The sequence below is a fragment of the Thermobia domestica genome, chromosome 3 (genome assembly GCF_964235325.1).
Source record: "Thermobia domestica chromosome 3, izTheDome1.hap1.1, whole genome shotgun sequence".
Lineage (NCBI taxonomy): Eukaryota > Metazoa > Arthropoda > Insecta > Zygentoma > Lepismatidae > Thermobia > Thermobia domestica.
In genome coordinates, this window is record NC_137456.1 from 294729921 (window position 1) to 294741864 (window position 11944).

An 11944-nucleotide genomic window follows, 5' to 3' on the forward strand; every position below is an offset into this window, starting at 1 on the left:
TGGTCGCGAATTAAGACATCCTTCCACCTGAACTAGCACAGTAATCATCTCTTCGTATGTCAGCACTGCATTCTTCAAAATGCTTTTCAAATGATACTTCATCGACTTGATGTTGGATTCCCACAATCCCCCAAAATGAGGTGAAGCTGGAGGGTTGAAATGTCACTGTATTCCAAGTGAGCTTAAATAATCACTTGTTGAATTTGAAACTCCCGTCGGCGTCACTATTGTCAAAAGATCCTTCAACTCACGGTTTGCACCTACAAAGTTTGTTCCGCGGTCACTGTATATGTCACTTGGCTTCCCTCTACGCGCCACGAAACGTTTAAGCGCAGCGAGAAAGGCTGAAGTAGATGCTTCGGTCACTAGTTCAATGTGCACGGCCTTTGTACTGAAGCATACAAACAATGCAATATAACCCTTATATGTCTTGGCAGTAGTGTTGTAAAAACACGGTTTTTTTTTCTGTGAAGTTTTTTTTCAATAAAAAACATCGTTCTTTTTCATGTTTTTTTTCAAATGTCTGTTTTTTTCTGGCAACTATTATTTATTGATTTATGTTGCAGATTATTGAAATAATCAACAGAACTTGAGTCGAAGCCCTCATAATTTACAAATCGCTTGTTTCTTTGTACCTATACGAGCAAAATTGTGTGATTATTCCTTTCGGCCCCAGGTCATTTTTGGCGTTTTCCTACATGTCCAGTTAGTGGCTTATTGCTCAAAAACTATTCATTCGATTGATATGGTTAAGGCCTTGTTTTTTAGAAAATGGATGTGGCTATTTTTTGGTGTACGTTGCATTACAGTGTTGTCAACAGGTGGGAAATGATTGAGAGAAATGTAGGAATGAAAATTTACAAAAAATTCCCTAACCGAATTTCAAAATTTTTTGTATCTAGCACCACTGCTGTTATATGGGTTCAAGTCACTCAAACAAATCTTTGGTGTGTTGACAAGGTACAGTGAAATCCTGAAGTCGCTGGCTTCCATTCAAAGAGGGAAAGAAAAAATTCTGTCATACACATGAAATTTTGACACTTTTTACGCCTCAGAAGCAAAAATCAAATATTCCGGGGTACAGCTTCTCTAATTACTCTATTGAAACTTTTTATGGTGCGTTCTGTAGGGCAAAGAGGAAGCTTTCAGGTAGTAGTACGTTTGTTTCAATGTAGCCAGTAAGAGGGTAATAATAGAGGATGAAAGGGAAATTTTCCGAATTTTTAACCTAATAGCGGGAATTAATTGTTTAGGCTGGAAACGCTGCCATCAGACAGACGAAAACTATCTGAAAATAAACCGTAGTACTCCAAGAATATATCCTATAAGTATCATGGCGATATATAACAAAATAAGCATGAAATTAAAAAAAATCTCATTCTATCCAGAAATTCACCATTTTCTTACCATTTCCAGAACATGGTTTATTATAAACCTCAACTGTACTTCCCCTAATTATTCTAGTGAAACTTTTTATGGTGCGCTGTGTAGACTAAGGATGAGGCTGTTAGACACTGTACATTTGTTCGAATGTAGCCAACAAGAAGGAAATAATAGAAATAAAAAAGGGAATTTTTTCCCAAAATTTGCCCCTAAAATCTGGAATTAAAGTTTTCTGTAGCTGGCAACACTACTATCAGACACACACAAACTATCTTAAAATAAGCTTTGGTATCCATTTAATATATCCTACAAGTATTGTGACGATATCTAATAAAGTAAGCATGTTAATTAAAAATATCTCATTCTACCTTTAAAAAAATCACAGTTATCTTTCCAATTTGAGAACAAGGTCCACTGTAAACCTCAACTGTACTTCCCCTAATTATCCTATTAAAACTTTCTATAGTGCGTTGTGTAGAGCAAAGACGAGACTTCCAGATACTGGTACATTTGTTCCGATATAGCCAACAAGTGGGAAATAATATAGACAAAACATATAATTTTTCCAAAATTTCCCCCTAAAATCTGGAATTAAAATTTTCTGTAGCTTGTAACACTGCTACCAGACAGACGCAAACTATCTTAAATTAAACTTTGGTACACCACTAATATATCCTACAAGTATTATGGCGATATTTAAGGAACAAAGCTTCTAATTACCAAAAATATATTACGGTAAACAGAAAAGTAAGGAAAAACTAGAAAAATCAAGGATTAGAACCTAAATACGAATTGTACGTGCGCCCCCTAATTACCCCATTGTAACGATCTGTACTTTCGTTTGTTAAGTAAGGACAAATGTTCGATTTGCGTAAGTTGACTTGCACTCGGTCGTATAGGTGCGGATTTATAAACAAAAAATTCTAATTTTTTGCCCAAATATAGGAGAATTTTAATTTTCCTAATTGGCAACACTGCGCGCAGGCCCGTCCAATTGATGTCAACAGTTAGGTATTCATCCGAGGTATCTACCTGGCAAGTCTTATGGGTGTTTTTCTACAACGAAGGAAGCTACAAGGAAAAAAAGTAAAGGAAATTCGAAATTAGAAAATTCTCGAATTTTTCACTGGGGTGAAATTTGAAAAGGAAATTCGACACCAGAAGAAAAAGAAATTAATATGATAAACTATAGTCTAACCATGTTTTGCAAGAATAAATTCCCGATATCTTAATTAGTGTCCACACAGGAGCGGATTAAACAAGTGACACACCTGTGTGTGCCACTTTGGCCACCTGGGCCACAGAGTATACATTTGATTACATTTTTTTGACTACTAAGTCGTGTTGTTGTTGTAGTTATAGTCTCGACTAATAATACTATCGTTGTAAACAATAACTTTATAAGGAAAATTTTCTCTCATTTTTACATCTTAGTTCCAACACTGTTGGTGAGAAATGCAGGGTGTTTGAAAATAAATTTTGGGGTTTTAACTCTTCGTAGTACTAATTACATTTTTACGTACAATTATAAGCAATGCATCAAGTAAAAGAGCACCTCAAACAATCTTTCCTACAAGTGTTCAATGTGAGATTCATTTGTCACACGGCACACATCTAGTCGAGAGGCGAGAAAGGCCCATAAACTTTCCGCCATATGGCACAAAACACATTCAATTTAGGGGAGTTTCGTTTCAACTGTACCATCTCCTGGGGATTTGCTGACGGCCAGATGCAAACACTATGAGTGTTCACATTAGCTCTTAGGTGAAATGTCGATTTATCACTGAAGACGACTCGATCCAGAAAATCTTCATTGTTATGCAGGAATATTTCACTTGCGAAATTGGCACGTAAACCGTAGTCTGTATTCTTTAGACCTGTAGCAATTGCAAATGATAAAGACGTAGTAGCAAGCGTCTCCTTAATATTCTTCACACAGACGGTTGCACTGTACAGATTCAGTCTTTGAAACATAAAAAGCTTTCTGCTCTCTTAGTCTCCATTTTTGCTACTTGCTCTTTCTAACGGCAGACAGACGAAACAATGCATGTACATGCGTGCGTACAAAACTGTTTGAGTTGCTCTTTCATTTGATATAATATTTATAATTGTAAGTTAATTGTAATAAATACTACAAAATTTCAAAACCCTAATATTAATTTTGAAACACCCTGCATTACTTCAAATCGAGTCATCCTATATTCATGTATTTTATATACATATCATCAGGGCCTGTCCTAGTCAATTTGTCGCCTCGTGCAATGGCATAATTTGCCGCCTACCCCTTTCTCCAGAAAGAACAAATCTTAAAAGTCATGATTTTAAGTATGCTACTCCAGCATGAACAACAAAGGCGAGGGTAAGTGCAGTCGCACTCAGAAAGGCTTAAATACTTAGTAAAAATGCAATTCCGTTATGTCTGTTTTTCCTTTAAATATTAATCTATTATGTTAGTGAAAGATAAAGCAAACACACCTGCAGAGGAAAGATGGTAATCCTTATTATAGAATTCACTATCGAGCTTCAATCTCAATGTATCAGTTTGCAATTCCAGTGCAACTAGCTCTCTTATTTTTATTTCTTGATTTTTTCTTCTACATCTTTAAACATTTAAAAAAAAAAAACTTGTTTCTATCTTCAATGATAAGGAACTCGTTTCTGACAAAAACAAGACTAGTTTCATATCAAAACTGTGATAAGTTACTAAATGGAACAGATATTCACTACTATTCGAGAATTGAATTCTTGCATTTGACAACAATCAAGCAATTTGTGCTCGGATTTATTCGACCATTTGCTTTAGCATTGTCCATGTGGCCTTAAACTAATGCAACCTAAACATAATTTATGAATGTAGTATTCAAATAGAAGGTCAGCTTAGTAAATGTAACTACCATCATAATGAAGTATGTTTCCAACAAGAAATATATAATTTAAATAAAATACTTGTGATAGATTTTGCCGGACCATCCAAGCTTGCCGTTCCACGCAAATGCACGTGTTGCATATATGCAGTGGCGTATTTAGGGGGGCTCCCGGGCTTACGCCCCCCCGAAATCTTACATACTGTAGTAAAGTATATGAAATATCTTGCAGAATTTTCACATTTTCAGGAAAGCCCCCCCCCCCCGAAAGTTAGCAAAACCCCTTCCGAAACAAAATCGTAAATACGCCACTGCATATATGGTAAAGCCGGCTGTGCATATCATATATATCTAGTCGACAAATTATTTATATATGACATTTAGAAAAATAATATTAGGCAAATTAGTATTAGTTTTTACCTTTAGACAAGTTATTGAAAATTTATACTGTTTGTGACATTATTTTCGTACTTATTAAAGGCCTGCTTTCACAAAAAAACAAAATTTCATTTCTGCTTTTATTTCTTAGTTGATATTGATGAAAACTGCTGAAACCCGAATTGTTAATAGGTATGGTATTCATGTAAATTGTAAAATATTTGTAGCGTATCAGTATCTAGCGTTTAATTTATGTTGCATTTTACGGTGATTACACCAACATAAAAATATTTTATACTTAAATAGACGTAAGATGCATTACAAATGACTATTTGAAAAAATACGAAATTTACAAAAAAAAACGAGAGGCAATGTTTTTTTTCTAAAAAAAACGAACATTTCTGAAAAAATACGAACCGTTTTTTTTCTATTTACAACACTACTTGGCAGACCTCCCCTTTGTGTTCTTCAACAACACTGGACCAGTGTAATCTACCCCGCACTGGTTAAACGGCCTACTTGGAGTTACACGCCCAGCGGGCAATTGCCCCATGAGCTGAGTTGTATTAGCTCGAGAGAATCTGTGGCAGGTTATACACTGTCTCACAATCTGGCGCACCACATCTCTTCCTCTTAGTATCCAGTACTTCTGTCGAAGAACTGACAGAAGTAGCTGTGGACCAGCATGCAAATTTTTTACATGTTCGTCACGCACAATGAGTTCGGTTAAAGTATTTTTCCGTGGCAGTAGAATAGGATGTTTCTCGTCAAAGTCTAATTGTGCCCTTTGTAGTCTTCCTCCTACCCTAAGGAGACCTTTATTGTCTATGAATGGATGCAGACAAAATAATTTACTTTGTGCTGGTACGTCACCGTTTTCCTTAAGACATTTCAGCTCTAGAGAAAATTCCTCCTCTTGTACCAACCGAATCCAGCAAAACAATGCTTCCTCTAACTCAGTTGCCGTCAAGGGTCCATGTAGCCTTGCGTCAGGTTTACTCCTAGAATTATTTATAAATCGTTTGCACCAAGCTGTCACACGATTTAATCTTGCTACCGAAGAGTAGTTTGAAAGAAGGCTAATATCTGCCTTGGCGTGCATTGTAGCAACCGACGTCTTTTGTTCAACAATCACTGCGTCTGAGGTTTCATCGTTAACCTCTACAGCTGGCACTGTTTCTGCTGCTAACCACTCTGGGCCCGTCCACCACAATCGATGATTGATCAGCTCGGACGGTCTAACACCACGACTCGCACAGTCTGCAGGATTGGTCTCACTGTTCACGTGATACCACTTGATGTTACTTCGTTGTTGCACTTCACTTACTCGATTTGCCACGAATGTCTTCCATCTACTTGGGCATGACGCAATCCAAGCAAGGGCTACCGTCGAATCAGAATAGGCACTCGTGATGACTATTTCGACCTTAAGGGGTTGAGACACAAAGTCTAATACTTTCACTAGGAGCACTGCGGCACATAGTTCAAGACGTGGCAGCGTTTGTCTTTTGATAGGGGCCACCTTTGTTTTTGCACTTAGCACGTTCACTGCAATGCTTCCGTCATTTCGCACACATCTCACATACACTACAGCAGCATACGCAGCCTCTGACGCGTCACAGAACCCAACGAGATGAACTTCCCTTGTATCGTGTGGAATGGCACATCTTTGGATTCTCACTTCCTGCAGCAGTGGAAGTTCATCGCAATAGTCATGTCATTGTTTGATGATGTTGCTTGGAAGAGGGTCATCCCAGCCAATTCCTAGCTTCCAGATCTCCTGCATGAGGAGTTTGGCCTTTATGGTAGTAGGAGCTAGCCACCCCAATGGATCAAATAGTTTGGCCAAGTCAGACAATAACTGTCTCTTCGTAACACTATGACGAGTCTTTGGTACGGTGATTTTGAAGCATAATGTATCTTGAGACGGACACCACTGCACTCCTAATGCCTTGATAGCATCATTATCGTCCCAAGGATCTATCGCGTTTGTTTCTCTTAAATGACTTGGAATGGACTCTAAAACACTTGGTTCATTACTCGCCCACTTGCGCAATTCAATCCCTCCCTTTTCTAACAGTTGTACTAGTTGTGATTGTAGGTGAATTGCTTCTGTCACCGAGTTACTCCCAGTCAGACAATCATCCATGTAGAAATCGTTAAGCACAACTGGTGATGCTAACGAGAAGTTGTGTCCTTCGTCGACGGCCAGCTGCTGGAGACATTTTGTTGCTAAAAATGGTGCACACGCAGTTCCATATGTGACTGTGAGCAGCCTGTAATCTTGAATAGGCTGTTTCGGATCCGATCTCCACACAATGCTTTGAAAGTTTGCGTCTTCTTGCTTCACGCGAATTTGCCTGAACATCATTTTTACGTCTGCACATAGGGCCACCGGGTGAGTTCGGAAACGCAGCACAATAGACGTGAGATCCTCTTGCAATCTTGGACCGACCATGAGCGTTTCATTCAGTGACACACCTGTCGTGGTTTTTGCACTAGCATCGAACACTACACGCAGTTTAGTAGTTGTGCTACTCTCCTTTAAAACGGCATGGTGAGGAAGGTAGCAACTTGTTGTTGGGGACACATTGTCTTCACTTGGTGAAATAGGTTCCATGTGACCGAGTTCTAAATATTCTGCCATAAACCTGCAATATTGTGCCTGATAGCCAGGCCACCGTACAAACGTCCTCTCTTGTTGATGGAGTCGTTTTACTGCTATATCACGAGAATAGCCTAGGTCAGAGTGATTGGTCTTAAACGGTAAGCTAACTTGATATCGACCATTAACTCTTCGATGCGTCACTGCAAAATGTTCTTCACATTCCCTTTCTTCTACTGTTAAGGGACGCACAAACGGTACTTCTTCGATCTCCCACAATCGCCTCAATGAAACATCTAGATCACAGCACACATGAAATGCGGACACTGCCGATGAACCACTGCAATTCACTTTCCCCGATAACACCCAACCCAGTGCCGTTTCCAATGCGATGGGCGCACCTTGAGGGCCCATGCGTTTGCCTCCTTGGACGAGTAATGGAAACACGTCCGCACCGTGTAGTATGTCCACACCACTTGTTTGGTAGAACTCCGGATCAGCCAGATCTAAATCCTTGATATGGACCCACTTATTAACCCTAGTGAGAGCCTGTCTAGGCATATCTCCGGTCACTTTTCTCACTACCACTGCTGTTGTTGAATATTCATCGTTATTGTATCTTGACTTAAAACCAAGATCTACAACTGCACGTGAATTGCATGCATTACTGGAAGCTATTCCAGAAATAGTTATATTTGCACTACGTTTTGGGAGTCCCAGCGCTTGAGCACACCGTTCAGATACAAAACTTACCTCTGATGCACAGTCAAGTAACGCTCGAAAAGATTGAAATTGCCTTCTGTTGTTTCTCACCTTTACCACTGCTGTGGACAGCAACACTTGAGGAAGAACAGTGTTCATTGTTCCCCCATCAGCTGCTACGTGGGAAAACACATCTTGAGCGCACTGAGAGGAAGAATCACCTTCGGGTTTCCTGTCAAAATGTAGTAACGTATGATGCAGCTTTCTACAGCGATGACACCCACCTGATTTACACTGAGCAAGTTTATGTGTTCCTTTTAGGCAATTGAAGCACAAAAGCTTACCCTTTACAAAGGAATGTCTGTCGTCTACTGACATTTGAATGAAATCCTTACATTTATGCAGCGCGTGCTGCAGTCCACACTTCACACATGTCACATCTGCCGAAGCATGATACGCCACTGTCCTGCTCTTTCCGGAAGAACTTACCGATTTATGGGCCTGGGGTTTATTTGATTTGCTTGTCGCGGAAGCCGCGAGTGCGCGCGATCTCTGGTTGAGAAACTGCGATAAGTCTGCGAAAGTTGGAAGTTCGTTCGAGTTAATTGATAGCTCCCATTGTTCTCGTGAATCACTATCCAGTTTTTCAGTTATGTGGTACACTAGTATAGCATCCCAATGCTCCACAGGAATGTCGAACACTTTCAGAACTCGCACACATTCATTAGTTGTATCCACAAGCCGTCTTAGAGAAGCTGGTGAATCGGCTACTGCACACGGTTGACGAATCAGTCTTTTTATTGTATCATTTACGAGTTCGCGTTTATTCTGGTACCGAGCATTGATTATTTCCCACGCCTCTGTGTAATTCTGATCAGTCACCGACAATGATTGTACAAGTATTGCCGCTTCGCCACGCAAAGATGCCTTCAAATATTGAAGCTTTTGCGCTCCACTCAATAATGCATTACTGTCCACGGATGCCACGAAAAGATCCCGAAACGACAGCCAATCTTTCAAGGAACCATCAAATGTTGGTAATTCCAACTTCGGTAATCGCACTTCACTCACTTTTGAAGAGGTTACGTTTTCATTTGATGTTGATGAAACACTTTCTGATTGCTTCATTACCACCAATTTATCAATTAATTCGTCCACTCTGTCTTGCATTGTTTCTATTTCTTTGCCATACGTATCAAATGTCTCTTGGTCACAAGTTCTTGTAAGATCTAACACAAGTTTTTTACAGTCATCTGCTAGTTGATTCGCCTTCTCTATGTACGTATTCACTAAAGCTTTATTGAAGGACTCACTGTTTATTTTATTCTCCAAGCGCGTTATTTCGCGTTTGGTGACAGTTTTGGAAGCAAGTAATTGTTCCATCGTTGGTCACTTTTCACTACACGGCTAAACAATCAACGGAGAGGGGGGGAAGGGGGCGGTGAACGAGACACAGGCAGTTCAGCGGTTGCACAAATTACGCTCGTGTTCTTTACAATTTTACTTATCTTTCTTCTTCGAACACTACTAAAAAGACAGTACACATATATACACACAGTTCAAAATATTGCTCTGTTTTAGTCTTTACGATTTTTTGTAACAGCAAAATCCGGCTTCACTAGGAGGACCAAATGTTCGGGATGCATGCACAAAAGCATTTCCCATTATTTACTAAACCTTCCCTGCGCCTCGCTACTTGTTTTTTGTTTTGAGGAATGAATCGGCACCTGGTTAAAATATAGCTAATTTAATTAACAAACTATTTAATATACATTAGTGGACACAGGTATGTACTGTATGTGAAGTTCTCACTGAATGTTTTTATTGCACCACAATAGTTCGACACAAGACACATCCACCACACACGTTTCGACTGTCTAAAAAACACACACACACTGCCCTTCGTGGCGGCTCATGTTCACTTTCTACAAAAAAAGGGGGAGATAAAGGCCACCCTCCGAGAGCGAAGGGAGCCAAGGACACTGACCATAGCCTGGCATCTATTCTCTTACGTTATAGCAGTTCAGACTAAATATTTTGTAAAAGGAAAAAATACACTCAACAAAGGAAATACGAGCTAGCCACTACACCAGAAGATAGGACTGATTATTGCAATCGTGCTGAGCATCCCTTTGAGTATCAAGGTCATGACACGGTGACTTTCAATTTAAGGTGGAATCGTAAGCAACGTAATACGATCAAATTTCAAGGCTCTTCTAATCAGGAATCGAACCCAGGACACGGTGTAAGCAAGGCGCACTTGGATAATTGTAAATATTTTGCCGTAATTTAAAAGTAAATTATTTGGAGTATTCATATAGTTTTTGGCTAAGAAGAAGAAAAGAAAGGTTGTATGCTGTTGTAGTTTCATTCATTGCTTATAGCATTGTTTCAAATTAGAAAAAAAAATCCACTGAACTCAAGCTACATACGTTAATTCATACTATCCTTCGGTATGGACAACAAAGGAACAAAACTATATGGAAAAATGTTGCTGCTCTGTGACAATAGGTAGCAATTTCCAAGAATTGTCTCACTCCCCTCTAAGCAGTGTGCTTTCAACCGTAAAATACAAGCATCACATGATCTCTTCATCTTTAGGAATGATGGGAGTATTTTGGAAACGATAAGTCTCATTCGGAGCCTAGGAAGTGTCACTCTCGTTTGAACCCGCGAAACTCAAGTGAGATAGTGCCACGAAGAACATATAATGATCACTAGATCGTTCATTGCCTTCGAATAGTAGTGACGAACTGTTTTACGCTTTGCGAATTTTCTTTTTGTTTTTACTTCTCAATTGCTTTTTGTAAATTCGTTGAACGTGAACTTCTATAGGATAATACAGAAGAAATATGTCTGACAATAAAATGCAACCACGTAATCATGAAGAGCAACCTGGACCTAGTGGAATTTCAGGAAGACGCCGTCCTCAACAACGTTCCACCGTTACTGAAAGTCATGAGGAAATATATGCAAAGAGAAAGAAGTCAGATGAGTAGGGGCTTATATTACAATGAATTACATTCTAAACGAACGATTAAAACATCACTATAGCACACGTAAAAGGAACGAATATTGAGGGAATTGAGGAAACCGTATTTGATTTGAGAATTATCTTTGTCGCCAAGTCTTGAAGTAAATTCAGATTTCAGGTCTCGCAAATAATGTTCTTCTGTGAAACAGGCCCGTATCCACGGGGGGCTAGGGGGGCCGGGCCACCCTAAACTTTGGCTGGTCCCCTAAAAGTTTCACGGTAGGCTTGCAAATGAACTATAATACAAGGTGACCAGAACTTTTACTTTCAAAAACGGGACGCTTAGGAATCGGCGACGGGGGGGGGGGACTTCCACATTGCATTTTGGGACTCAGCAATGTTTTCAATTTACAAAATACACAAGTAAGAGCCATAACACAGCGTTTCTAACTTAAGTACCACCCAGCAATACTTTTAACTACTTCAACACTCAGAATTCCTACTCAATTCCCACTTGAACCACAGAGCACTCAATTCTCATTTGAATATTCAGAAGTTCTAGACACGGCTGAACCTTCCCAATGAGTGTTGGTACGGAAGAGTGTAGAATTAGCATTGACCATTTATATTTTGAATAATAATTACGGGACACCTGGGTCATGTTTGCTTAAAAACGGGACATTTAGGCGTCCCGTTTGAGAATCAGAAAAATACGGGACAACGGTTGAAAATAAGGGACTGTCCCGGCTAAAACGGGACGTCTGGTCACCTTGCTATAATATGGTGATGAAGTATAATATGATTGGTTCGCGCTCCCCTAACTTCTACCAAGTAGTCAAACACATACGACAGAAAGATTTTCCCACAAAAATCTGTTCTACATAGGAAAGCAAACACAATCGAACACAGAAGAAGTCCAAAGTAAATAAGGGGTTGTCTGTCTTATTAGTAATTCCTCACGCGAAAAGCGGACGACAAGCTCAAGCGTCTCGGTGGTGACGTCACTATAAAGAGAGCGTAAAAGTAGGTTAAAAGATA

General features: G+C 39.5%; 1 protein-coding gene across 1 annotated transcript; it reads right to left on the reverse strand.

Annotated features, from left to right (window-relative positions):
- Nucleotides 1-5064: 5064 nt before the first annotated feature.
- LOC145682254 (uncharacterized) lies at nt 5065-9315 on the reverse strand. The gene is made up of 2 exons (XM_081753836.1): nt 6523-9315; nt 5065-6309 (listed from the first exon to the last, which is right to left on the reverse strand). Exons 1-2 carry the CDS (start codon nt 9313-9315, stop codon nt 5065-5067), a joined length of 4038 nt encoding a protein of 1345 aa, XP_081609962.1.
- Between the last annotated feature and the right edge of the window lie 2629 nt (nt 9316-11944).